Source organism: Leuresthes tenuis, unplaced genomic scaffold (assembly GCF_036924035.1).
Source record: "Leuresthes tenuis unplaced genomic scaffold, fLeuTen1.0.hap1 SCAF_17, whole genome shotgun sequence".
NCBI classification, from domain to species: Eukaryota; Metazoa; Chordata; class Actinopteri; order Atheriniformes; family Atherinopsidae; genus Leuresthes; species Leuresthes tenuis.
In genome coordinates this window covers 11,386,088-11,408,547 of record NW_027325371.1, presented here as the reverse complement: position 1 = coordinate 11,408,547, position 22,460 = coordinate 11,386,088, and the positions used below count along the sequence as shown (strand labels likewise).

General features: G+C 38.5%; 1 protein-coding gene across 5 annotated transcripts in view; it reads right to left on the bottom strand.

Moving 5' to 3' along the window:
- LOC140273954 (BAR/IMD domain-containing adapter protein 2-like) overlaps positions 1–22,460 on the bottom strand; it is a 48,034-nt gene that overhangs the window by 10,226 nt on the left and 15,348 nt on the right. For all 5 annotated transcript variants that reach the window (XR_011908067.1, XR_011908068.1, XM_072369611.1 and 2 more), the window contains exons 4-7: positions 12,306–12,367; positions 11,601–11,672; positions 7,533–7,670; positions 34–186 (exon numbers count right to left, since the gene is read on the bottom strand). Coding sequence is in view for 3 of the 5 variants with exons in the window: in XM_072369611.1 (XP_072225712.1) it covers positions 34–186; positions 7,533–7,670; positions 11,601–11,672; positions 12,306–12,367 (425 nt within the window). In the remaining 2 variants the exon portion in view is untranslated. The remainder of the gene's footprint in view (positions 1–33; positions 187–7,532; positions 7,671–11,600; positions 11,673–12,305; positions 12,368–22,460) is intronic.

Here is a 22,460-nt window from a genome sequence, read left to right as displayed (position 1 = left end):
AAAGAAAAGAAAGAAAAACAATGTCACAGTTACCTTGCCATGGTATGCACTGCTGTTCTTGGCCACAGCACACTGTCGGTCCACTAGGAAGCAGTACCTGCGACGCTCCTCTGACAAAGCTGTCTTGTATCCCTCTGCGATGAAGGTGTCCAGCTCAGTCTGCTTGCTGCTGATCGTCTCCACAAACTGAAGGTGAACACACAATGACACAATAAGTATAATCTACTTGATCTGACACTTTGGTTAAACATAAAATCTACAGATTTCTCCAATAGTAACATATTGGGTACCTGAAAGAAGGTATGTGGGTTCGACTCATTTAAAACACTGAATCAATGCTATTTTCACAGGTGAGGAAGTACGAAAGACTTTTTTTGGTTATTGGTTCACTGTAACAAAAGAAAATTTTAAAAAAGCCAATTGTCACATTGAATACGTAAGACAAATTGCCAGAAGCTCTGAAATGTCCAAGCAGCGAGCCAGCACCTAAATAATGGGTGACATTCATAATATTTTACACATTTCTCCCCGGGAGCTGTTCAGCACAATCCTATTCTGTCAGTCACTGCAGAATTCTACTCAAGCAATTAGGGGTTAAGTGCACCTTGGTAGTATTAGCTTTGCAGAGAGAGAGCCTTACTGTGCGACTTTCTTTGGCCAGTTCTCTCTGCTGAGCATTGTGGAAGAAAAGCAATTATTACTGAAGATCCCACAGTGTTAAGGAGGAACTTCCCGCAAAGACCCACTATTCCACTGTACATGTTGAAGTATAGCAAATAAGAGGCGCGTTAATGTCTGTAAAAGCGTGATAAATGGGAACACAGCAAGAGATCCAGTGGTGTCAGATTGTCTTAGTGTGAGCTCTCTAAAAATGCCAAGTATTTATGGACCACACACACAAGATAAGAGATGCTGTGGACAAAGGGATCAGATTAATTTCAAGTTAAGATTTGTTGTTTTGGAGGGGCAAATAAAATCTGTCGAACTTAACATTAACAAAAAGATTATGTCAGAAGAGATTAACACCGGGGATCAAACATTGGGGTATGTAGTTGAAAGATAAGGATAATGTGGCACAAATAAGCACAATTACTCAAAGAAATGGCAATGGAACTACAAAGATGTGAGTAATGACAAATGAAATGTTCATAGAAGTGGGGATCCCTTTTATGTTTCACAATGAAATTTGATCTTCTATCTTATAACAGGGTGTGGTAACACTTTTTGTAAAAATTTTGTATAATAGTTACAAATGGTGAAGACGCTGCTGATGGTTGGTCAGTATGGGGAGATCATGATCTTGTGCGTGCAGATTTCAGCTATTGTATTACGGAAACTGCACGTTTAGCTTGTTAGTAGGCGGGAGGTTTGGATACTGTAGTCAAAAGTGAGTCAACAGAGTCCAGTTTCATAATCTTACCACAATCAGCCAATATATATGCACCTAGAAAAGAGTGTTATATTTTCTGTATTGGCATGTTTGATGTTAGTACAGGGGTATTATGGTCATCCTGATTTCAGTAAACCTAAAACATGTAAAATGAGATAATCACTGAATATAGTTGGTTCTGAAAGTTTATCATGACAAGTCTTAACTTGAAATGTTGGCAAGTGATGCCAAAAGGCCACCATACAATGAATTTACTGAGCCCAGACAGTGCTTGCTTTTCATATTTTTGTCATTTGAATCTTAGAAAATTGGATAATGCAAATTTTCTCTTTTCAGCCTCTGCTGGTGCTGCAGTATGATTACGAGTTCCTCAATTTCCACTTTTACAAAACATAAAGTTCCCTTATAATGACAAAAATAAATAAATAAATAAATAAATAAATACAAATTTAAAAAAAAAAGGTTATGGTGGCACAACAGAAGCTTACAAGCTGCAAATGCATTATATTTTGTTACCACCAGAGTGCTCTGTTTTCCAGTTGCCCTGAGATTAGTTCACTGACAAGCCAAGTGTGGAGGGGTATTTTAAGTGGCTAAACAACAATCTACTCAAACATTTGAGTGGTGATGGTTTGCATTTGAAAAAGAAGAAATCTACCGACAACCAGACACAAATACAGGGAGCCAAGTTGTCAAATCAGGCAGAGAAGATAAGAAAAACAAAACAAAAAAAAGAACTTTTTCTCTTTTCCTGAGAGAAGAGTGATTTTATCCCGGTTCTCTGTATATTAAACTTAAACCAAGAGCTTTGAAACTGGTTCAGTTAGTGTTTTTTTAAATGTATCTCTTTTATACATGGCTTGGTTAAAAGGATGAGCATTCCCTCTGCAGGGTGAGTTTATATTTACCACAAGAGATGCAAAGTTGATTTGCTTTCTCTCTCTTTATCTATCTTGTGAAAAACATAGATGGTGATACTGATTTGGAATGAGTCACGCTCTATACTGCAGAGAGAACAGAGGAGAGAAGAGACAAAGGAGGAGAGAAACATGCCATGCTGAAGAAATGTCTGGCAAAGGAACATACACAGCTGGATACCTTAGCTGCAAGCATTGTGAATGGGTCCCTGGTCACAGAAAGCCATACAGTGTAATGACCCAATGAAAGATCTGTGGATGCCCCTCTGTCTTGCAGGTGGAGTGACCCGTTTTATTTTTTGCAGTCTGACTCACAGTCTGAGTCTGCATAACCAGCGTTAATGGGAGTGGTCCAACCAGTATGTACTCGCCTTTTGTCAAATCAACATGGCCCCATTTCTCAAACCATTCAAAAGGTCACCAAAGTAACCCAAGACAATGAGTGCAGAGGGAAAAGTACAAGCAGACACCAGTCACTATTATCTCTGAGTGACCTCGGGTTACATCGTAGCTGGAATGACTTGTTTTTACAAAGGTTATGAATATAAAAGGAAACTGCAAGGCATCAGTGCAGCTCCTACATTCAGGCATTTAACTGATCAACATTACACCCGTACTGCACATATCCTTACACTGACATATTTAGGACAAAATCCTAACTCAGCAGCACTCCATTACACTGCACACCAACACATTTTCCAGTAATTACAAGCACTGGGAGGAGAGGCTTTCACACCATTTGAAAAGTGAAGAATACACCAGGGTTCACAGCAGCAAAACTGTTTATGCTATGCTGTATTCATGTGGGAATTCCAAAGCATTTCCCTGCACAGTTTCAAGCTACCAAGGTTTACCGTTCTGTTTATGTTCCTTCATCATCAGCACTCTTTGGATTAAAAGGCAATGTATCACAATGCTCCAGGGTACCAATGAAAGCAACTACACCTCAGGCACCTGTGAGTTTTACATAGGTTTTATTGTGCCTACATCGCCAACAACGTTCTCTGAATTAAGCATGGATGTGTGCAACCAAAATTGGATTTTTTCTTTTCCAACTTATGACACTGGTCTGAAGAAATCCTGAGTTAATCAAACATCTCATGACTTTAATTCTTAGAACAGAGCTCCATCTCTGTCCGAACTCTTATCGAAAGGCCTATCCAGTGGAAAGGAATTTAATTTAATAAAATCCCTTTCTAAAGAACTGTGCCACCCTCCAATGAACTACAGAACAAAGTGATTAGCATTTCAACAAGCCTTGTCCATTGATGACATGCCACAGCGAAAGTGTCTCAAGGCAGAAGGGAAAGGAAGAAAGACAAAGAGACAGACACAGAAGTGCAGGCTGAGAGTGATAGAAGCAGCGTTCAATAAATTGCTCCCAGACTGTGCTCAGACATCTACTTATAATTAAGAAAAAGAAGAGAGGAGATGAAACAAGTAAACCTAGTCCCATCTTCTTAAGTATCACAAATGTGGCGGAGGAGGAGAACGATCTGTCCTCAAATTTGGAACTTTTACCAGTACTTTCTCAACAGCCTCCAGCTGCCTGAAAGAAATCATCTCTGTGTACAATCTAAAGCCAGTCAAAATCAAAACTATTTATTCGAGGTGGACGGTTGTCGTTATGAAGCACAGGTCTTGTGGGAGTGCAGGGCTCTCTTTCTCTTTGTGTGCTGTGCTCCCTGTGGGGCTCAGGCACAAACGAGTTGACTTTTCTCTCACACGCCCACAGCCGTGATATGATCAGTGAAAGTGAGCAGGCTGAAAATGAGAAGGGGAGATTGATTTTTCTTTTTCCTACTAACTGGCTGTGTATTATGAGTCCACAGCCTGATGAGCCCTTCCCTCTGCACAGATGGGCCCAATTGATCAGTCATACAGACACAGTAGGAGTATGGGGTAATGCTACTACTCTATGTTCAATATGCATAGAGTAATGTTTTTTCTTGTTTTTTTCCTCTGTTGGTGACTCAGCTGAGAGATAGTGAAGTCAGTAAATCTGCTTCTCAATTCTCCCTGCTACTTTATCTCACAGCAAGATACTATCAAATGAACTTCTGATAATGAAATCTGGTTTCACGGTGCACTGAAGATGAACATAAAAGCTTTTGGTAGATAGGGGATCTTCTAGTTTGTGTATTGTTTATTTCCACTACGCCATTGTAATCACAAGATGTCATGATTTGGGTTCTGTGAGAACCTCTGAGGATATGCATCCATCACTTTTCTACACCTGCTCAATCCAATCAGGCCTATTCCAGCTGCCATTTGGTGAAAGGTAAGGTAGATCCTGGATGGGTCCCCAGCCCATTGTAAGACCAATGTAGAGATGAATCAGAAAAACAACCATGTAGACTCACCTCTTCAGTATTCAGAATCACCAATTAACCTAACATGCATGTTTTTGGACGGTGGGACAAAGTCAGAGTATCTGAAGAAAATCCACATATACAGGGGGAGAACATGCAAACTCACCCTAGTCCTAGCCAGGAGCCTTCTTGCTGTGAGGAAACAGTGCTAACAACCACACCACCATACAGCTATCCTTGGTTGTCCATTATATTTATCATTAAACAGATTCAACCAGAACGGCACACAAACATTCTACGCGACTACACAGCATATACTACTGACAGGGCAGTGCACTCTAACCGACTGAATGGCGTAGCTTGATTGAATATAGAAAGGTCTCCTAAGAGATGGTGTCTTGTTTGTGTAAGAGATGTCCCTTTAAAGTTAGTATAACACCAAAAACACCAAATTTATTCAGTTTTTATTAATTCACCTATTTTTGAGTACATCATGCTGCACTCGAATCTTGCCCATTTGAGGCAGTTTATCTATCAGCAAACAATGCGCCACATTTGTTTAGTTTTTTTTTCTTAATTCTTTGATTTCACTGTGAACAGGACCTTTTTAAGGCTGTAGTGTTTGTGCCAGGGAAAATGTACAGTTTACAAACCATGACCCGTGACTGTGATTTACTAAATCCAGTAGCATATCACATAAAAATCTACAGAAGATTACCAGGAAATCTCAACAACATGAAAACATGCACAAACATTGGGATACACTTTGAATATTTGGTGTTAGCTGGATATATTCTTGCTCCTCCAGAGAAACATTTGAATGATTTTAATGAACAGACACCTGTAGATGACTGTAGTGAAATCAAACAGCCTAATGTCAAATCTTGGTTCAAATCCTCGTTCAAATTTGATGCCAATAGCACTAAAACTTAATATTCTATACAGATTTTTGTAAATGTATATGAGAAGCGTTCCAAAGATTTTTGCATTTGAATGTCTGATCTTTGCTAATTTTGGGTGGGATGCCTCCATCTTGTTAAATTGAGTTTTTATACGTTTCTTGCACTCACCGTACTCACTTATTGTGGTGAGTGCACTGCAAAATGGTTTGCACCGACAAAACCGCAAGAATCTCAGCTTTTCAATTGTGCGTAAATCACTTGTGCACCTATTTATACACACTTGTGTTTGAATCAAACAGTGTACAAAACAGCTGACAGCCAGCTGGCAGGCCATTAGACTTTTAAGGGGTTGAATAAGCAGGTATGTAGTAACTTAACTCTTTACTGGTGTAAAGTCCACATATTCATCACACTTTAAGCTGTGCTTCATGCTAAGCGGAACTGTTGAGCATACTGCCAATCTTGACGCCTTATGATGACACTTATTAACAGCATCTCTTCAAGGCATTTCTGATACAGTGGAACAAACTTGATGTGACACAGCAGTCACATCAATCCAGTACTGCCATACCACCGCAGACAGGCCTGGAAAGATGTGTGTGTGTGTTTGTTTGAGTGTGTAGCGGCATGTAAACTGTGTGGACAGAAGAGCTGTTCCTTTCCCAGAGTCTTGGCAAATTTCAAACCCAGTGAGCTCCAGAAAGGTTTGTATTCTGAAGTGTTGGTCTGCCTGAGTCTGCTGACTGCACTTCACAGCAAGACCAACGGCAGCTCAGTAATAGCCATGCTAGCCATGACCTGTTAGTTTGGCATTTTTGCCTCTGTCCCTTGTCAAAATCCCAGTTAAATCTGAGTAATTCACTGCAGTGTAATTCTTCTTAGTTTACCTGTAACACTGGGACTAAACAGTTGAACAACAAGAAGCCAATACTTAGAATAAGAGTTCATGCAGAAAAGGAATGAAATTGCTATTGCTTGTGTGCCAACACTTTACTGCTTCCTCTGTCAAGTAGGTGGTTGAGTAATGGAAAACCAAACACTCAATATTCACTACGAATCCTCAAAGTTACACCTGAAAGGCTCTGTCAGAGGCTGCTCTGTTATGGAACATGAGTGATAATGCAAACACTGGCTTTAGTTTTGCATCCAGAGATTTTGACAAGTTGGAACTGTTCTTGATCTGACTCCTTAAGATTGTTAAAGTAAGTTAAATATGTATATCACAAAACCAGTAACTCCTCAAATGAGCCATGTCACTTTACCAGTCCAGATGGAAAACAAATGTATACAACTAAAGTGCATAAAACTCAGGTGGGAGCTTATTGTTTTGATATATCAGTGACTGAAACCGTTAGCAACATCTACACTTCGGAAACTGTGTCACCTATTTTCTGCTGTATGTGAACATTATGCTTTTACTTATCCTTTTAATCCCTGATCAAAGCCTTGTGCTGAAACACAGTGGCTGAACTGTGCATGCACCTTCATTACATCAATTACTTTAATCTATTTTCATGTTCATGTATGTGTGTGTTTCTATGCGACTACTGTATGTGTGTAGATGTAATAAAGACTGCGGAGGGCACACAATTCATAATCAAACCTCCACTATCTGCCCTCCCACTCAGGACATATCATTGCCTCTGATTCCTCCCCCATATTGGCTGTGTTGTTTTTACTTTATGAAAAAAAATAAAGCCATTATTTTCAACATAACTCATAAATCTCAAATCCAATTGTCACCCACAACCACAGAAACTATGCAAAAACTGAACACAAACACAACAAAATGGTAGCAGTGAGCAGAATTGCTCTTATGTTTTCAGGGCACTTCAGCCATTTTCTTATGCGTAACAGAATAATATATGTAATTCTTAAACACATCGTCAACCCGTCTGTTAGATCATGCACTTTTATAGTAACTGTAATGATAATTATGAGAATTGCTGTTGTTACCTTTTGTGCAAAAACCCAGAAAGAAGAAAAAACAAAGAGAAACAAAGAGGCTCACCTGCATCTCCTTATCTCCATACTTGGAGGGGTTCTTGCTGCCCTGACTCTTCCTGCGCAGCTTCTTTAATTCACCCTGGCACTTCTCCAGACTCTCCCCTTTGCTCTTGTGTTCCATCTGGTATTTCTTCAAGGCAGCCTACAAGGGGGCAACAAGCATTATAAACAGAAGATTAGACTCTTTCAAAAGAGCCACAAATTAAAAGGGCTGCGTAATAAGAAGTTGAGAAGTAAACGACATCTCAATCTCAAAGGTTCTCAGTTAAAGCTTCAGCTCATAAACGGCTTCTACATTCATTCCCGTCACAGCAATATTAAAAATAATAATAATAATAATAATAATAATAATAATAATAATAATAATTCGATGTGTAACCAGAAAATTTCCCCTTCATTATTTGTTGACACTCGCAGATCAACCTCAATAACAAAACCAATTATTAAATCAATAAGTTTTGCTGAGAAACCAGGAGATGTTATTTTGGAACGTACAGCAACAGGAAAATCTGCTCAGTAACGGTTGCCAATCTGATTGACCATCCACGAGATGTACCCGAAGAGGCCCAATCCACTGAGGTTTCACCCTGCAACTCTCTGCAAACCCAAAGGATTCATTGTCAACAACCCAGAGGCGCACATCACAAAACACCCTCAGGTCTCCTGCTCCTGCCCTAATGGGCCAGAGCCGTTCAGTTTAAAGCAGATGGTTGAAATGTTCTGATTAACTAGTGAATATCACTGTTAGGCTGAAAGCGCTGATTGTTCAATCGCTTTACTTTTTCCTTGACTCTATTGTTCAAGAAGCATCTGAAATCTCTCTTATAGAATGAACAAATTAATGTATGTAATTCTTAACACGCTCTACATTTACTCCCAATCAGTTCTCTTGGTTTAATTTAACATCAACACAGCCTAAGATCGAGTCTCCAGAAACATCCGCTGCAACCGATCATTTCTCTCAATGTGGTATCAAACATCACATAGTGAAATGAGCAGAAATCAATCATATTTTGCAAATGAATAACCAAACCACTTAGCTTGATTTATTTAATTTGCTTTATTAATTATTTATTGAGGAAAAAAACAACCGATTCCAGGCTTCATCAGCTCTGTTGCTATAGTGACAGTGTCTGGTGTGAGAAAGCTCATGTGGTCTCTCTGGGAGGCAAAATTGGAGGAGGAACGTTCATAACCAGGGTTCAACACCTGTATTTGCATATTGCAAGACAGTGAGAATATAGGCAGGTGTTCTCTTAGTATTCAGAGAAAGAGCAGTAAGGAAGCTGCTGCTGTCACTGGAAGACGAACTGTAAGACACATGCTGCATTTGGATTTAATAGCAGAAATGGGTGGTAAAGTCCTGTACGAGTGAGATGGACTGAAAACTTCAAACAGAGACTTAACCAAACAGTAAACTTGAAGAAAAAAAAATTATTTGGAATTTTACCTTTCAACATAATTCATTTTCCAAATCAGCAGCCACCCCTAAAATGTCTATTTATTCAAAACATTTCCATACAAAATACACAAAATTGTGCCTTTGCACCTTCATAACACAGTAACAATGAATGAGTCATCTTTTCATTCCCTCATACTCTTCCAAGGTAAAGCAGTAAAACAAACCGGTCACTCCACTACTGATGTCTACCAGTTAACTCTATGAAACCAAAACTTCTTGGTGGAAAGTCCCTTGCATATGCAGTAAATAATCTTTAGAGGCTACTTAGTTGGCTATTGTGAAATGTTTGCAGGAACATACTGTGAGAAACAAGTTATCCCAAACATCGTTCTTTGAACTAAAATGATTGTCATTAAAGCCGGTGGACTGTTTTGCCAGAATACCAATACCTCTTAATCACTGGCTGCTAATCATTGTGCTTAAATCTGATTAGAAACTCAGGGGTCAGTAGGTGAACATTGGTTACATTCAGAGAATCTTATGCTTGTTTCTACAGGAATTGTCACATTTTGACCTTTGTGTAATGACTGACTGTGTGTTGTAAAATCCTGTGAGAGTAATTATGTGAAACAAAAGACAGACTCTTGTCACAGTTTCTGTTTCAGGTAACTTGTCACAACTCATCCTCTTGTGTCTTTTTTCAGCATGCAGGGCTAACTGCAATAATGAATGTTGTGTGTATTTAAGCTAGAACAGTAATCTTTTCCTAAACAGGTAGTTTTAGTACCAAAATCTAACCAACTTTATTCTATAAACTGATCACGTGTTAGTAGCAAAACATCACCAAACTGAATGAGACAGATAAAATGATGGTGTCACAGGCGATTCTGAAAATCCAAGAATTAAAGTTCCTTGATTTGTTCCTTTTAAAAAAAAATTAAAATCCTTACGCCTTTGTTCATTAACACGTAACATTCCTGCATACGTTATAATGCTGTCTGTCCTCACATTTCTCTGGCTGGGGGAACTGTACTAACATCAGGGAATAATTCTGAATTTTTGAGTGAAAAGGGGAAGAACAACATCATGGTAGTTGCACTTTGGTGACAAGTTTTCTTCAGCTGCACAGAACTTCACTTTAAATTTAAAGTAGTAAATGCAAGCCAAGCACAACTGCACAGCTCTGAATAAGCAAGTGCTACAGCCACAAAACATCAACGGCTGGCTTTTGAAACTCAGCTGAAGCTTCTACACAAGGCAAATTAACAAGCTTGTTACTAGCTGCTACCAGCAACTGTAAAATTGGCATCTTTCTGTAAGATCGTTATTAACCTCCTCCAATTTGTTAGGGTATAGGCATTAAGCCTCACATGCTTAATTCAAATGTTATTTGTAAACATAATAATTAATAAGAAACTAGTAAAGGGGCGACTTTGTCATTCCTTTGGTTAAAGAGTTTCAGATTATACAATTAAATAGACTATGTGAAGAGGTGGAGTCAGTATCTTTAGAAGGTAGATGAACTCAGACATTATAACCAAAGTGCACAAGGTGTTTTAAAGGAGTGTTCATAGCTGTTGAAGCAAAAGCATTCTAACTAGATACTTTTTTCAGCAGATAAATTAGTGAACTACCTAGTAACTTTTTTAATGACAGACACCCTGTTATCTAATTGGTTTCTTTTAACAACATTAACATACCAAACACTGGTCAAGACAGCAGTGCATTCAACACCCTGTCAATTGTAACAAATTGGACAGAGACTGAAAAGAGAGTGAGTGATGCACCACAGGGATCACTTTAGAGTTTAGAGAAACGCAATGTTCTCCCTCAAGTCTTTTTGAACAGAGTAAAACTTTGATGATTAATTCTAAAGTGTGACTGCCACTGTAGCAAATCTGTAGAAAATTCACAATAAGTACAAGATGTTAAAAGCTCAAGGATATACAAGCATACAAGTTCCTGAATGGAAACGTTTCTAAAGATATATGTATGAGGATTCTTTTTCCTTTTTTAAATTCCTTTTATTTATTCTCTCTGTCAATGCACATTACAGAGCACTGAACACAAACTTGTTTGATGTGTCAGAGGTTACCTGGAGTTTATATCATAACATCGGCTTTCATCTGAACCTGATGTAACAGTATCTTATGTTACTGATGGGTTGCCTTGTTAAATCAGAAAACACTTCTATCTAATCTCTAAAAACTATATTCTAATAAATGTGTGAGTGAGTGAGCAGCCGTGAACTGAAGCAGCACATAACATGGTCCTTCTAGCGATATAATAAAATAATGGTAACGCTATCCCATCCCCCCAAAAACACACACAGCAGTACTGCTCTACACTCAGGCTGCAACCCACTCATTCTAAAGATATCACATGTAGACCCACTCCGCAGCACTTACACACTTGTACAAACACTCCACGAGGGGTGGCTTATAATTAGTCAAACACTGACCATACACTAGACATGCAATGTTGCAGATAAACACTTTCAATCAGATCTTAACAGATTAACCCCACTCTCCATCTCTATTACCACGTCATTCAAATTAGGAATAGATTGATTAAATGCAACATTACATACATTTCTAAAATGATAGAATATGTGGAAGGCACTCATCAGGATTGTACGAGGGAGACTAAATGTCAAATTTAGATACTCACAGTCAAATATCGAGCATCCAGCTCCACCTTCTTCTCAAGCTCAGAGAGCAGCTCATTGTGGTACGATTTCAACTGGGGAGGAACAAAAAAATTAGAAAAACAACATAAAGCACAAAAACCCTAGTTCACACAGCATGAGAAAAAGTTTTAACCATTAAATAATGAATTATACAGTATCCTCCCAACACTGATCAAAAACCTAGTAACAGCTGGCTTTTGAGCGCTGTGTGAAATGAATGTATGTCAAACTGAATTAAATTGCAGTCAAGTTATTCTGATATGACCGCAATAAGAGAGCAAAGTATATAACAGTTGTACGTTTAAGTTGTACTGAATAATTAATGTTGCCATAGGACAGCAATGTATACTGAATATATTGATCTGTCCGACTCAGTTTGATAAGTCAGTCAATTTCCTTGCTTTCCTTGTCAATGTGTCAACCTGTCTTTAATCACAGAAAGTTAGATTAACTTGACTTCAACATATACCTAACATTAAATAAATAAACTAATAAATAATAGGCTGCGGAAGAAATGTATGTTGTTGCTGAGCAAATTTTTCCAGGAATACAACAGGGCTCAAAAATTAGATTAATTGTTGAAATATTTTCCCTAGTCTTTCAATATATTTCTTATATACATTGGTCCTAAAAAAAAAACCCAAAAAAAACTCAACTAATAACCATTTTGAGCTCAGAATACCAACCATCTCTTCTAGCTGCACTTGGATCTGTCTGTGAACCTCAGCCATCTGGAACAGCACATCCCCTGCACACAGAGAAACAGAGACATGGAGGAAGCACATGAATACTCCATAACAGAAGCAGAGAACTGACAGGAGAGGACTTGGAAACTTGAGGGGAAAAAAAAAAAAAGAAAAAAAGAGAAGCAAGAGAGAAAAACAGAGACCCCAGCATGCAAAGCCCATGCAGTAAAAAAGACAAACATATAGGACAAGTGACTTGTAGGTGGGACAATGATGAACATGATGAAGGTTTGTTACAAGATGACAGACACTAAAACAACATCACACTCAAGAATCGAAAAAGAAAATTAAAAGAAAAACGGAACAATCTTGATCTTGGAGTATTGGTGTCTCATGGAGATCAAACAAAAGTTGTTTTTTTTAGATTAACAACTTAAGATCTTAAAGAAAGGTTGAAGTCTCCATAAAAAATGAATAAGAAAAAAAATAATCAAAACAGAACAATAAGGAGGGGGCATGCAGCTTTGAGCATTTAACTGTCATATACCTACAGGCTGCGTCTTCTGAATATGCAGTGCATTGACAGGAAAAGGAAAACAAAGAGCCACATTGAGCGAAGGACACACAAATAAAGACCTGGTGGAAAGACAGTGAGATATCTACATGTACAGAAAAATGAGACACACATATTTCCCTGATCAGAAGGTGCAAAGCCCCTTCAGCTGTGTCCAAGATATTACATTCTGCCCAAGCAGACTTTAGGGAGTCGATAAGAGTTCAGAGAGCAACCATTAATGTGAATAAAAGGTGTAACGGCTCCTACTTTAGCTTCTGTTTGTGGAGCAGCATCATTTATATTGAAATTAATTTTACTGAATTACAAGCATGGCTAAAAAAGCCAAAGACAAAATATTATCTATCACTATAATTCTGCAACCATTTTTGAAAAAGAAATATTAAAGAACTGAGTGAGAACAGCATGCTGACGTCTAATGTCAGACTTTTTTTCTGGCTCATTTCACACTCCCCTGCTGAGTCCTCGTTTGAACGCTGACCTATTAAGAGCACATCTCAGCCCATCTTAAAAAGCTTTACAACTGTATTCAGAGCTCGTGCTGAAATGGTTTCAGTACAAACTTAAAGCCCCTAAGGGCTTTGGAGTGGTGTCCATCTCAGCAGAAAGCAAGCCACGTGCTAACTGACAAAGTGGTCATGACAGAATTGACTTTATCGGCATGGAGGTATAAAAAAAAAAATGTTTTTTTTACAGAAATCCGTGAGAGAGAGAAGTTGGTACGTTAGACCAGATAAGAAGGGGAAAATGCTATTAATATGCAACTAACATCCTTTTCTAGTCTGAAAAGTTAGCCAAGAAAATGTAAGGGATAGAGGGCTTTGACAAACAGCTAAAACTACTTTAGCCCCCTTATCACTTAGATTCTTGGGGTTGTACGTTAGTTTGGTGGTTAGCACTGTCACCTCACGGCAAGAAGGTTCCTCGTTCAACACGAGTGATTTTTCTCAGGGTATTCAGGCTTCCTCCAACCTTCCAAAAAACATGCATGCTTGGTTACTTGGTGATTCTAAATTTACTCTGGAGGTGAGTGTGAGCATGAAAGGTTGTTTATCTCATTTGGCCTTGAGAGTGACTGGTGACCTGCCTGTGGTGTACCCCACCTCCTACCTAATTGCTGCAAGGATGAGCGCCAGCTCCCACCCCAACTCTGAATTGAAATCAGTGATTGCAGAAAATGGATGGATTTACATTCTGAAAATTCTGTTAATTGAAATTGTACATATTATACTTACCATATTTTTTTAATTGTCATTTCTAATTTGTTATTTTATTGCTCTGCGGCGCTGTTACCAAGTCAAATTCCTGTGTACATTGTACATTTGTCAAAATAAAGTGATTTCTGATTCTGATTTTTCTGATTACTGCAACTTGTAAGCAGATAACTACACTGTATTTTTCAATTCAAGCAATTCATTTTTTTGTAGTGCTCTCTAAAATAAATATATTGCAGAAAACTAGTTTGCTCTTGTGACAGAAATTATAAGACATAGTTGTAGGATGCAACAAAACAATGGTTATAAGATGCAGCTTTATCACACATCGTATCCTACTGCTGTTCCTTAAAAATGATGGCTCTGAAGCAACGGCATCTGAATATGATATATGGCTGAAACCTTAAATGGACTAAAATGGAATGAGAGGAGTAGACAGGAGTTGGATGCACAAAGTGAAAATTTCTTGAGCCATGCCATCTATCCACAATGCAGGTGTTATACATTTATGTTACATGATGAAGTCAACAAAGGAAGGAAGAAAGTTTTGTAAAAAAAAAAAAGAAAAAAAAGAGGCCTCGAAGACTTAAAAGCAGAGTTTTCTGTGGGAGCCAAGAAGTGCATTTGGTTTGGTCACTGTATTTTGTAACCAGGCAAAAGATGATATGACATAACTTCAACCAACTTGGTAAACTTTTAGATATGTACAGCAAACTCATTCTTTGACAATTTTTTGTCCATTACTATCCAAATTAAGTAGAATCGTTATCCCTGATGAGGTCATCGTTTGCCAACCTGTTCAACCTGTTTGCTGATCTTATGCCTAACAAGAGCAGAGAAGCAGGTCAAAGTATCCTCTCAGTTCCCAGCAGGTCTGCTAAGCAGCTTACACATCCCTGATCACAGCCCTAAGAGCTTAGAGACCCTGTTGGCTGCTTCAACTAGCTGGATCAATTAACTAATGAGTACCCATCACTGTACTGCAGACAAAAGCACACACTGGCAGGAGAACAGGTGTTTGCAAGAGCCCAGAAAGTTGAAGAATTACTTGAGTCTGCAAGTGATCATCTTCTGTAATCTATAATGTATAATATACAATGCAAAAGCATGGAAGAAAAAAAGAAAAAAAAAATCACATTTTGGAGATGCAAATGGTTACCATGGCAATTTCAATATCACAGCACACATCAACAGTAACAGAAAATTGGACTGCAATCTTCAAGTGTGTTGAGGCATCACATAATTCAATCAACGATTACTTGAGAGGCATAATGAAGAAAATTCAAATGCGTTTTGCAACGCTATTGTTTCATCCAGAAAATATTTGGCAGACATGACCCAACCTGTGTAAGGACTGTCAGGCAAATACCCGCATACCAGATAAGAGTAACCTGACAGGTTTACTGCAGTAAGAAAAAGCACTACACAGAAATAAGCAAAGTCTTACACACAAACATCTTTAAAAAAAAACCTGTGCCATTAATGTATCAATATTTCCTAGCTCACTTGAACCTCGCCTTTTTCCACGGCTGAGAGAAAACAATAGTTTCTTTGTTGGTAGGGGAGCTTAGGCTGATCTGCACCTGCAGCTCGGCAACAAGCAGCCACATGCCTGGTAGCTAAAAGTACTGAGTCAGGGTGGGAACCATGGTTAGCTGGATTTGTGTGCACACGAACAGACTGTCCCCTGAAGTATGACATCAGCTTGTGTAGATGCATTGACTGCTTGTGTAACAGTAGCCATGCAACGCCCACACGGGTGGACAGAAAAAAAAATAAATAAATAACAGAATGCAGGCTATAGGGCAGGAAAAAAGTGGAAGTTTGCATTGCTGAAAAGGGAATGAGAGAGACTAAGCTGCAGAGAAAAAAAATGGAGGTGGATGGAGAGACACTGAATCACTGGTGAAGGTCAAACCAGATTCACTAAGGGTTGTCATGGAAGCAGGATAATACTAGGGTCGTTGCCATGGGAGAAGCTGTAAGATGAGAAGCAGTGCTTGCAAAATGTTGTGCTACAAAATATCGTTCAAATACCTCCACCTTTACTATCAGCCATCATTACGTCAGCATACACACTTCCCTGGGGAGATGAGTGCTGTGCATTCCACATGGGGAGTCTGCGTTAGGTGCTGTGCATATGTGCATATGTGCATATGTGCATACACACGCGAGCACGTGGCTTAAAAGTGATGTTAATACCTGCCTACCTCGCATGCCAAGTCACAAGGGAAACAAACAAGTGGGCAAGTATAATGGAGCAGCTGGATAATGTGTGAGACGCGGGTAATAGCTGAGACTCTGGGTGGCCATGTGAATGTGCATGCTGGGTATAGAAGTGTGAGTTTCTGCAAAATTACATAATCTAAATGTGGTTCATCTTGCAGTAAGGGAGGGTTATATTTGCAGACTATCCATTTGCTGCTCTCATACACACTCCGACAAACACACATCCATTTACTGAATTTGTAAACTGGATGATAAATTCTCTTTTAACTCTTTCCCCCTTTTTCACATTCATGTAGCCTCTCTCAGGAGAAAAAAATAAATAAAAAATGTGATGCATATATTACATGTTTCTAAAATTGGAAGCTCAGCCTCACAGCTGTTCATATACATTTTTACCAGCAATGGTGTCACAAATTTAGGCCAAAAATTAAGGCTTAACAGGAGAATTGTACAGTTGCCAAGAAGAAGTGGGCCAGAGTAGTGCAATTACAAGTGAAATTTACATTAATTCTATGACAGACTATTAAAAAACTATCAGGCTCAGCAAAGCAAAATCCTGGCCTCATATCTAAACCTCAGAACAACTTCTTTTGATGTTAAACTTAATGGTTCACCCGTCAAGAAGTCCCTGCTTAATACCATCCACATTATGAATGTTGTCCAAAAAAGCAAATACATCTCTCACTGCTGAATGTCTACTCTGTAGTTGCAAAATGTTTCCACAACATATGTCAGCTAACAGATTTCCTCAGGCTGCGAGATCACGAGATGTACCTTAAGAAGTCCATACGTCCTCCAGATTGTTTCCCCTGACTGTACAATGGTTCAGAGTACTATAAAAGATTAATAACATAACAGACACAAGCACAAGCTAAAAATGCCATAGTAGAAGACTTCAGCTCTAAAAAAAAAACAAAAAAAAAAACAGTATACTAGATTCCTTAAGTGCAACCCTTAATTTTGACAACTTCAATGATTCGTACCTGAAACAGTGACATTGCCATGTTCATATTATATCAAGTCTACTGATGCATTTGTGGGCAGACCCGTGTGGGGTCATTTTAAGAGATCCGGAGCATCCGTTACTCATATGTGTGAAAGCTCAACATAAAAGGGAAAACAATTTCGTATTTAGCAAATTTATAAAATCAGAGAGTGCAACAGGCAGGGAGGCAAAAAGAGTAGTGAACAGGAATGTCCACAGAGAACATAGTACCAAGTGACATGTCAGTGTAAAAGAAAAGATGCAGTCGTGCAGCTCTACTACATTTTAAGCCTGCATATAGTACAGTTTCATCCAAAACTACTTACTAGTACTCAACTAGTACTTGAGTCAAGTACTTTGCGCTAGATTGAAGGTAATAAATAAAACAGGACGGTCATGTAGAGATCTACCAATTCAAGAGGGGGCCAAGCGAAAAATCAAACTAGGCCCTTTGACTAAATGTATGTGCTGTGTGACCAAGCAAGTTAGCAAAAGGTAAGTTCTAAGTTCACCTCTAAACACAGGGTGCACTGATGTCTGAATTTGTAAAATGGAGAGGATCCAGACTGGCTACAGCTTCAAATGGGCATTTTATTAAATTTTGTCTCCCCTGTCACATGAATGCATCACGCAGAGATCTTCATGCGGTTTCAAAACTCCATAATTTTTACTTTTAGTCTGCACAATCGTGGCATGTAATCCTAATCTTAAATTTTGCAAAATGCTTACTAATGCAGATTTTAGAAACATTGCTAACTATCACATTTGATTTCAAGTTGAGTATCAGTCTGGTATTGACTGCAAATTCCCATCAATGCACACAAACATACTGGTTTGATTACACTTTCAGATTAGCATGACTTTGAAATGTGTTTTTATTGTTGTGTGCAAGTCTAACCAGGCTCAGTCTGTGCAATACTTTTTCTCTAATGTATGCAACACAAATTTTCATCACCACGTGTCAGGGGCATAGACTCTATAAAAGAAGCAGATGACCAACATACTGACTGGAAAGAATGAATCTTGCCAATACCACAATGAGAAATGGTTTTATGAAACAGAAAACGTTGGTAGAGTTGTTTTGAAACGAGCACATTGTTTTCATCAGTGGTATTGAACATAAAGTTCATTCATGGCTTCAGATCTGACATCAGATTACTCTGCCCATCTTTTATATACACTCTATGGTCATTGAGAAAATCTCAGCAACAGCATTGCAGGACTAGCAGATGCTTGCTTTCTAGCAGGTCTGTCTCAATCATGTAAAAAAAAAATTTCAAAACTCCTTGGGTGGATCGTCGGGGTGTTCCTTTTTGAAACTTCTACCTTCAATGAGGTGTTAACTCTGTTTCAGCTGTTTTAGACAACCTTTGAGTGCATGATAATATTTTGTCCAATAAATGAACATACTAACAGAATCTAATGTGGTGTTTACAGAGAGCTATTGCTTATTAAACAAACTATCAAGAAAGACTGAGATAACACGCATCACTTTTGGCAAGAGAAACTGAGTCTCTGTTGTTAATACATATCAGCATTCTCTAGTTTACAAATCCTCATCACAAATAAAAACAAAGAGACACGTTTTTTTTTTTAAATATGTGAAGCCAACTACCAGCCCCTCCCTTTGACTCAAACAAAATTTCAACTTTACTTGAGTGAACTTTTTTTTCCCCCCACCCCCAGTAAAAGTACTTTTATATTTCGACAAAAGTATTCTTTTTTTCTAGCACGAAAAAAAAAAAAAAAAAAAGGAAGAAGAAGAGCCATGTGAATATATTCATATGGAGAATGTAGAGGCCACTGGCTTCCCATCATGCAATGCGCATATCAGAAATAGAGCAGGAGAAAGCAGAGACCCCTGGGATGGTGGCACAGAGCTAAGAAAAGAGCTCCTCTGCTCTCATTTAAACAGGGACAGGTGCTGGAGGAGGAGAGAGGTAGGCCACAGTGAAGACAGAGTGACAGACAGAAGAGATGGAGAGATTGGTGAGTGGCTCTGGTTGCCAGTTTAAATACAACATGTTGGAGTTAACACCTCATCTGCATAATGTCTTGCTTCTACCATGTTACTCTTTTACAGAGCATCCATTTATTGGCAGAAATTCAATGCTCATGTCCCAGAACCATTAACCTAAAAAAGACATTACGCTGCATCAGTTTGCAGCCTCATTTTCCCTGTGTGAACCTTTTTTCCTACTCAGATAATTACTGGTAGGAATATGAATTTCTTTGTGCGAGTGTGTCGTGTGGGACGGGAATTTAAGCAATTCATTCGCTTACTATAGTTTAATATTGCTCTTTTTTTTACCCCCCTTATACATGTTATTTCCCCAAAGACATGCTTTTTTTTATGCTGAATCACACGTTATTAAAATATGGTGATTAGCAAGGTTCCAGAAGAGAGAGAAAGAGAGAGAGATTTGATTTATTCTGGCCGAGGAGACTAAACTGTAAGCACTTTGTATTCTTGTTCAAGTTGCTGAGATCAGACTAATTAGTCAAATGGTCCAGTGGGAGTTTATGTTATTGTTAACTAGAAAATTGGTAGAAGGAAAGCCAAAAACAATTTAAAGTAAAACACAAACTGGCTCTATATGACTGTTACTATTTGTCTAGAACTAAGTTTGTAGTTTGACTTTGACCCTAGGGCTTATGACCGCTGACAAATGAAATACTGGCTATGTAGGGCAGCATGGGAAAACATATCCAATCAAGCACAAAACAGCTTCTAACTCTACTTCACCTGAGGACATAAGCAAGCTGACCATTCTGGCAAGGTGCAAACACTCCAAACCCATTCTACAGCATGTGGCTAATGTGACCTCTTTATTATTACATAATGCAGATGAGTCTTACAAGCTAACTTTTCTTGTATTTGTGCTGATTATATTGTACCTTCTTCAAAGGTCTGACACTGTAAAATTTGCTTTACATCTGAACCACTACATGCTGCCCTTTTAGATAACTGGCCACCTGCTGTAGTCTTTGATAATGTGGACTTGAAGGAATTAGCAAGTCATACTCAGCTGAAAATCAGCTAAATATTGACAGCTAAACATTTGAGAATTAATGTAAGAGAGCCTTTCAGATTCACATTCACCTATAGGCAAGGTTGTCAGCTAGTATTTAATCTAGTATTCAGGTGAGTTATATTTAGGCAGGTCAATTAGTCCAACCTTGCAGTCTGCCATGACAGTACAGTATCTTAGAAACCAAACACTGGTTCAAGAGTGTGTGTGTGGGTGCATACAATGAATACAATGAACAGTGTTGCAACACTGTAGTTCTATAGTTAAGAAAATGTAGTATCATTAATTAGTAATTAGTAGTCTAACTTGATGCTAAAGTGACATGTTATAAAAATCCACACTTGGCTTGTTTAAAATCACTTGTGGACTTTTGCTAAGACTACTATGAATTTTGAGGCGTGAATTGTCTTAGATGGCAAAAAAATGTGCTCTTGTCTTGTCCCTATTCTGGGCAGCTGTTAGCTAGGCTCACCTCATAGGATGTCTCCCTAATTCTCTAGATTGAGAGCACTCTGACTGCCATCTATTGCAGTTCAGACATCAACTACTCGATAGTACTTCACACAACCACACACACGAGAAAACCCAGAATATCCACATCCCTAAAAATACTAGTGAGGTATATTTGACAATTTGTGCATATACAAATAGACAAAACAGAAATATAAATAAATGAATCAAATATAAATCTGGCTCATTCTTTAACTCATAAAGACACCTGCTATTAAACCTACAATCATCAAAAAATACATTAGCAGAGTAGAAAGCACATTTTTCCCTCTAATATGTAGTAGAATAAAATATGAAGGAACATCAAATATGAAAGGCATAGCTAAGACCTTGGACCCTAAGACCAGACCAAAGTATAAAGTAAATGCACTTAGTTACTGTGCACAAATAAATGTACATTCAAGGGACACTGCACAAACTATAACTTTCAGTGTCTGCTTACGTTTTTTTTTTTTTTAAACCTCCCTTTATAGCTCCAGTGAAAGCTGCAGACACTTCTTCTACATGTTGGATATATATATTTTAATAATTGCTAAAGAGTCCTTACTATAATGGCTTATCAAAGTACTGGGAGCTTTAGGAGGAGTTTCTACCTTTAAATTAGCTTGGCAATGGTTCGAGTTGTAAACAAGCCTCTCTCTTCAAAAGGAACAAACACTGGTTGGTTAGGCTTGTATAAATATCTCCACCCTGCCAAACATTGTATTTCCCAAGAAGACTTGGTAGCCACAAACTGTCACTGAGGGAGTAAGTGCTAACTCCTTCTTCATGAAGAGGGATAAAAGAAGAGGAGGATGGCAGAAATAGTGGAAGAGAAAGGAAAGAGTGGGAAATGATCGAGGGAGAGCAGGTGTGTGTGTGTGTGTGCGCGCGCATGTGTGTGTATGCGTGTGTCAGCATGTATGTGAATGCAAGTGTGTGTGGGTGGCAAAATGACAGGCGATGATTAGACCAACCAGAGGAGGATATGTGGGAGGGAGTGTGTGGGAGTAGTGGGGCTGGCTGAAGAAGAAGGAGAGACTCCGTCTCTTTAGGCGGAGATATTCACAAGTGGATTAAAAGAGCACTCAAACACAGAGATGACACAAGCTTTATGCAAAAAAAATAAATAAAAAAAAGCACACAGCCATGTAAGTATGAAAGGCACTGGTTACATGTTTGTATATACAGAGTAGTAAGGGTGGATTCCTATATGTGGGGACATATTGTGCTGCAATGAAATGAATTAAGATACAAGCTTGACTGTGGTGCTTGTTGATGTGTTGAGCATGAAAACAGCAACAGAGGCAATTATTTCACAAGGTAATTAGGTAAAGGTAATTAGTTTTAAACATAATGTGTATATGTATGTCAAAAACTAGTTTTAAAAAAAAAACAAAAAACAGGAAAAGGAGATGCAGAGCAGCTGGTGACTGAGGTGTGTAGGTGGAACCATTTGCAGCCCGTCACTTAGTAAGCCTCTGTGAAATTAACAGGCCTTAAAGAGGTGCATCAAGAGCTCAAACTCATACATGCACCTTTATGAGTGAGCATACACAAGTATTGCGAACCCATAGAAAACATCTGCTGGTTTTTTTTATAAGGAGAATCAATGAGTCCACAACAACTGAT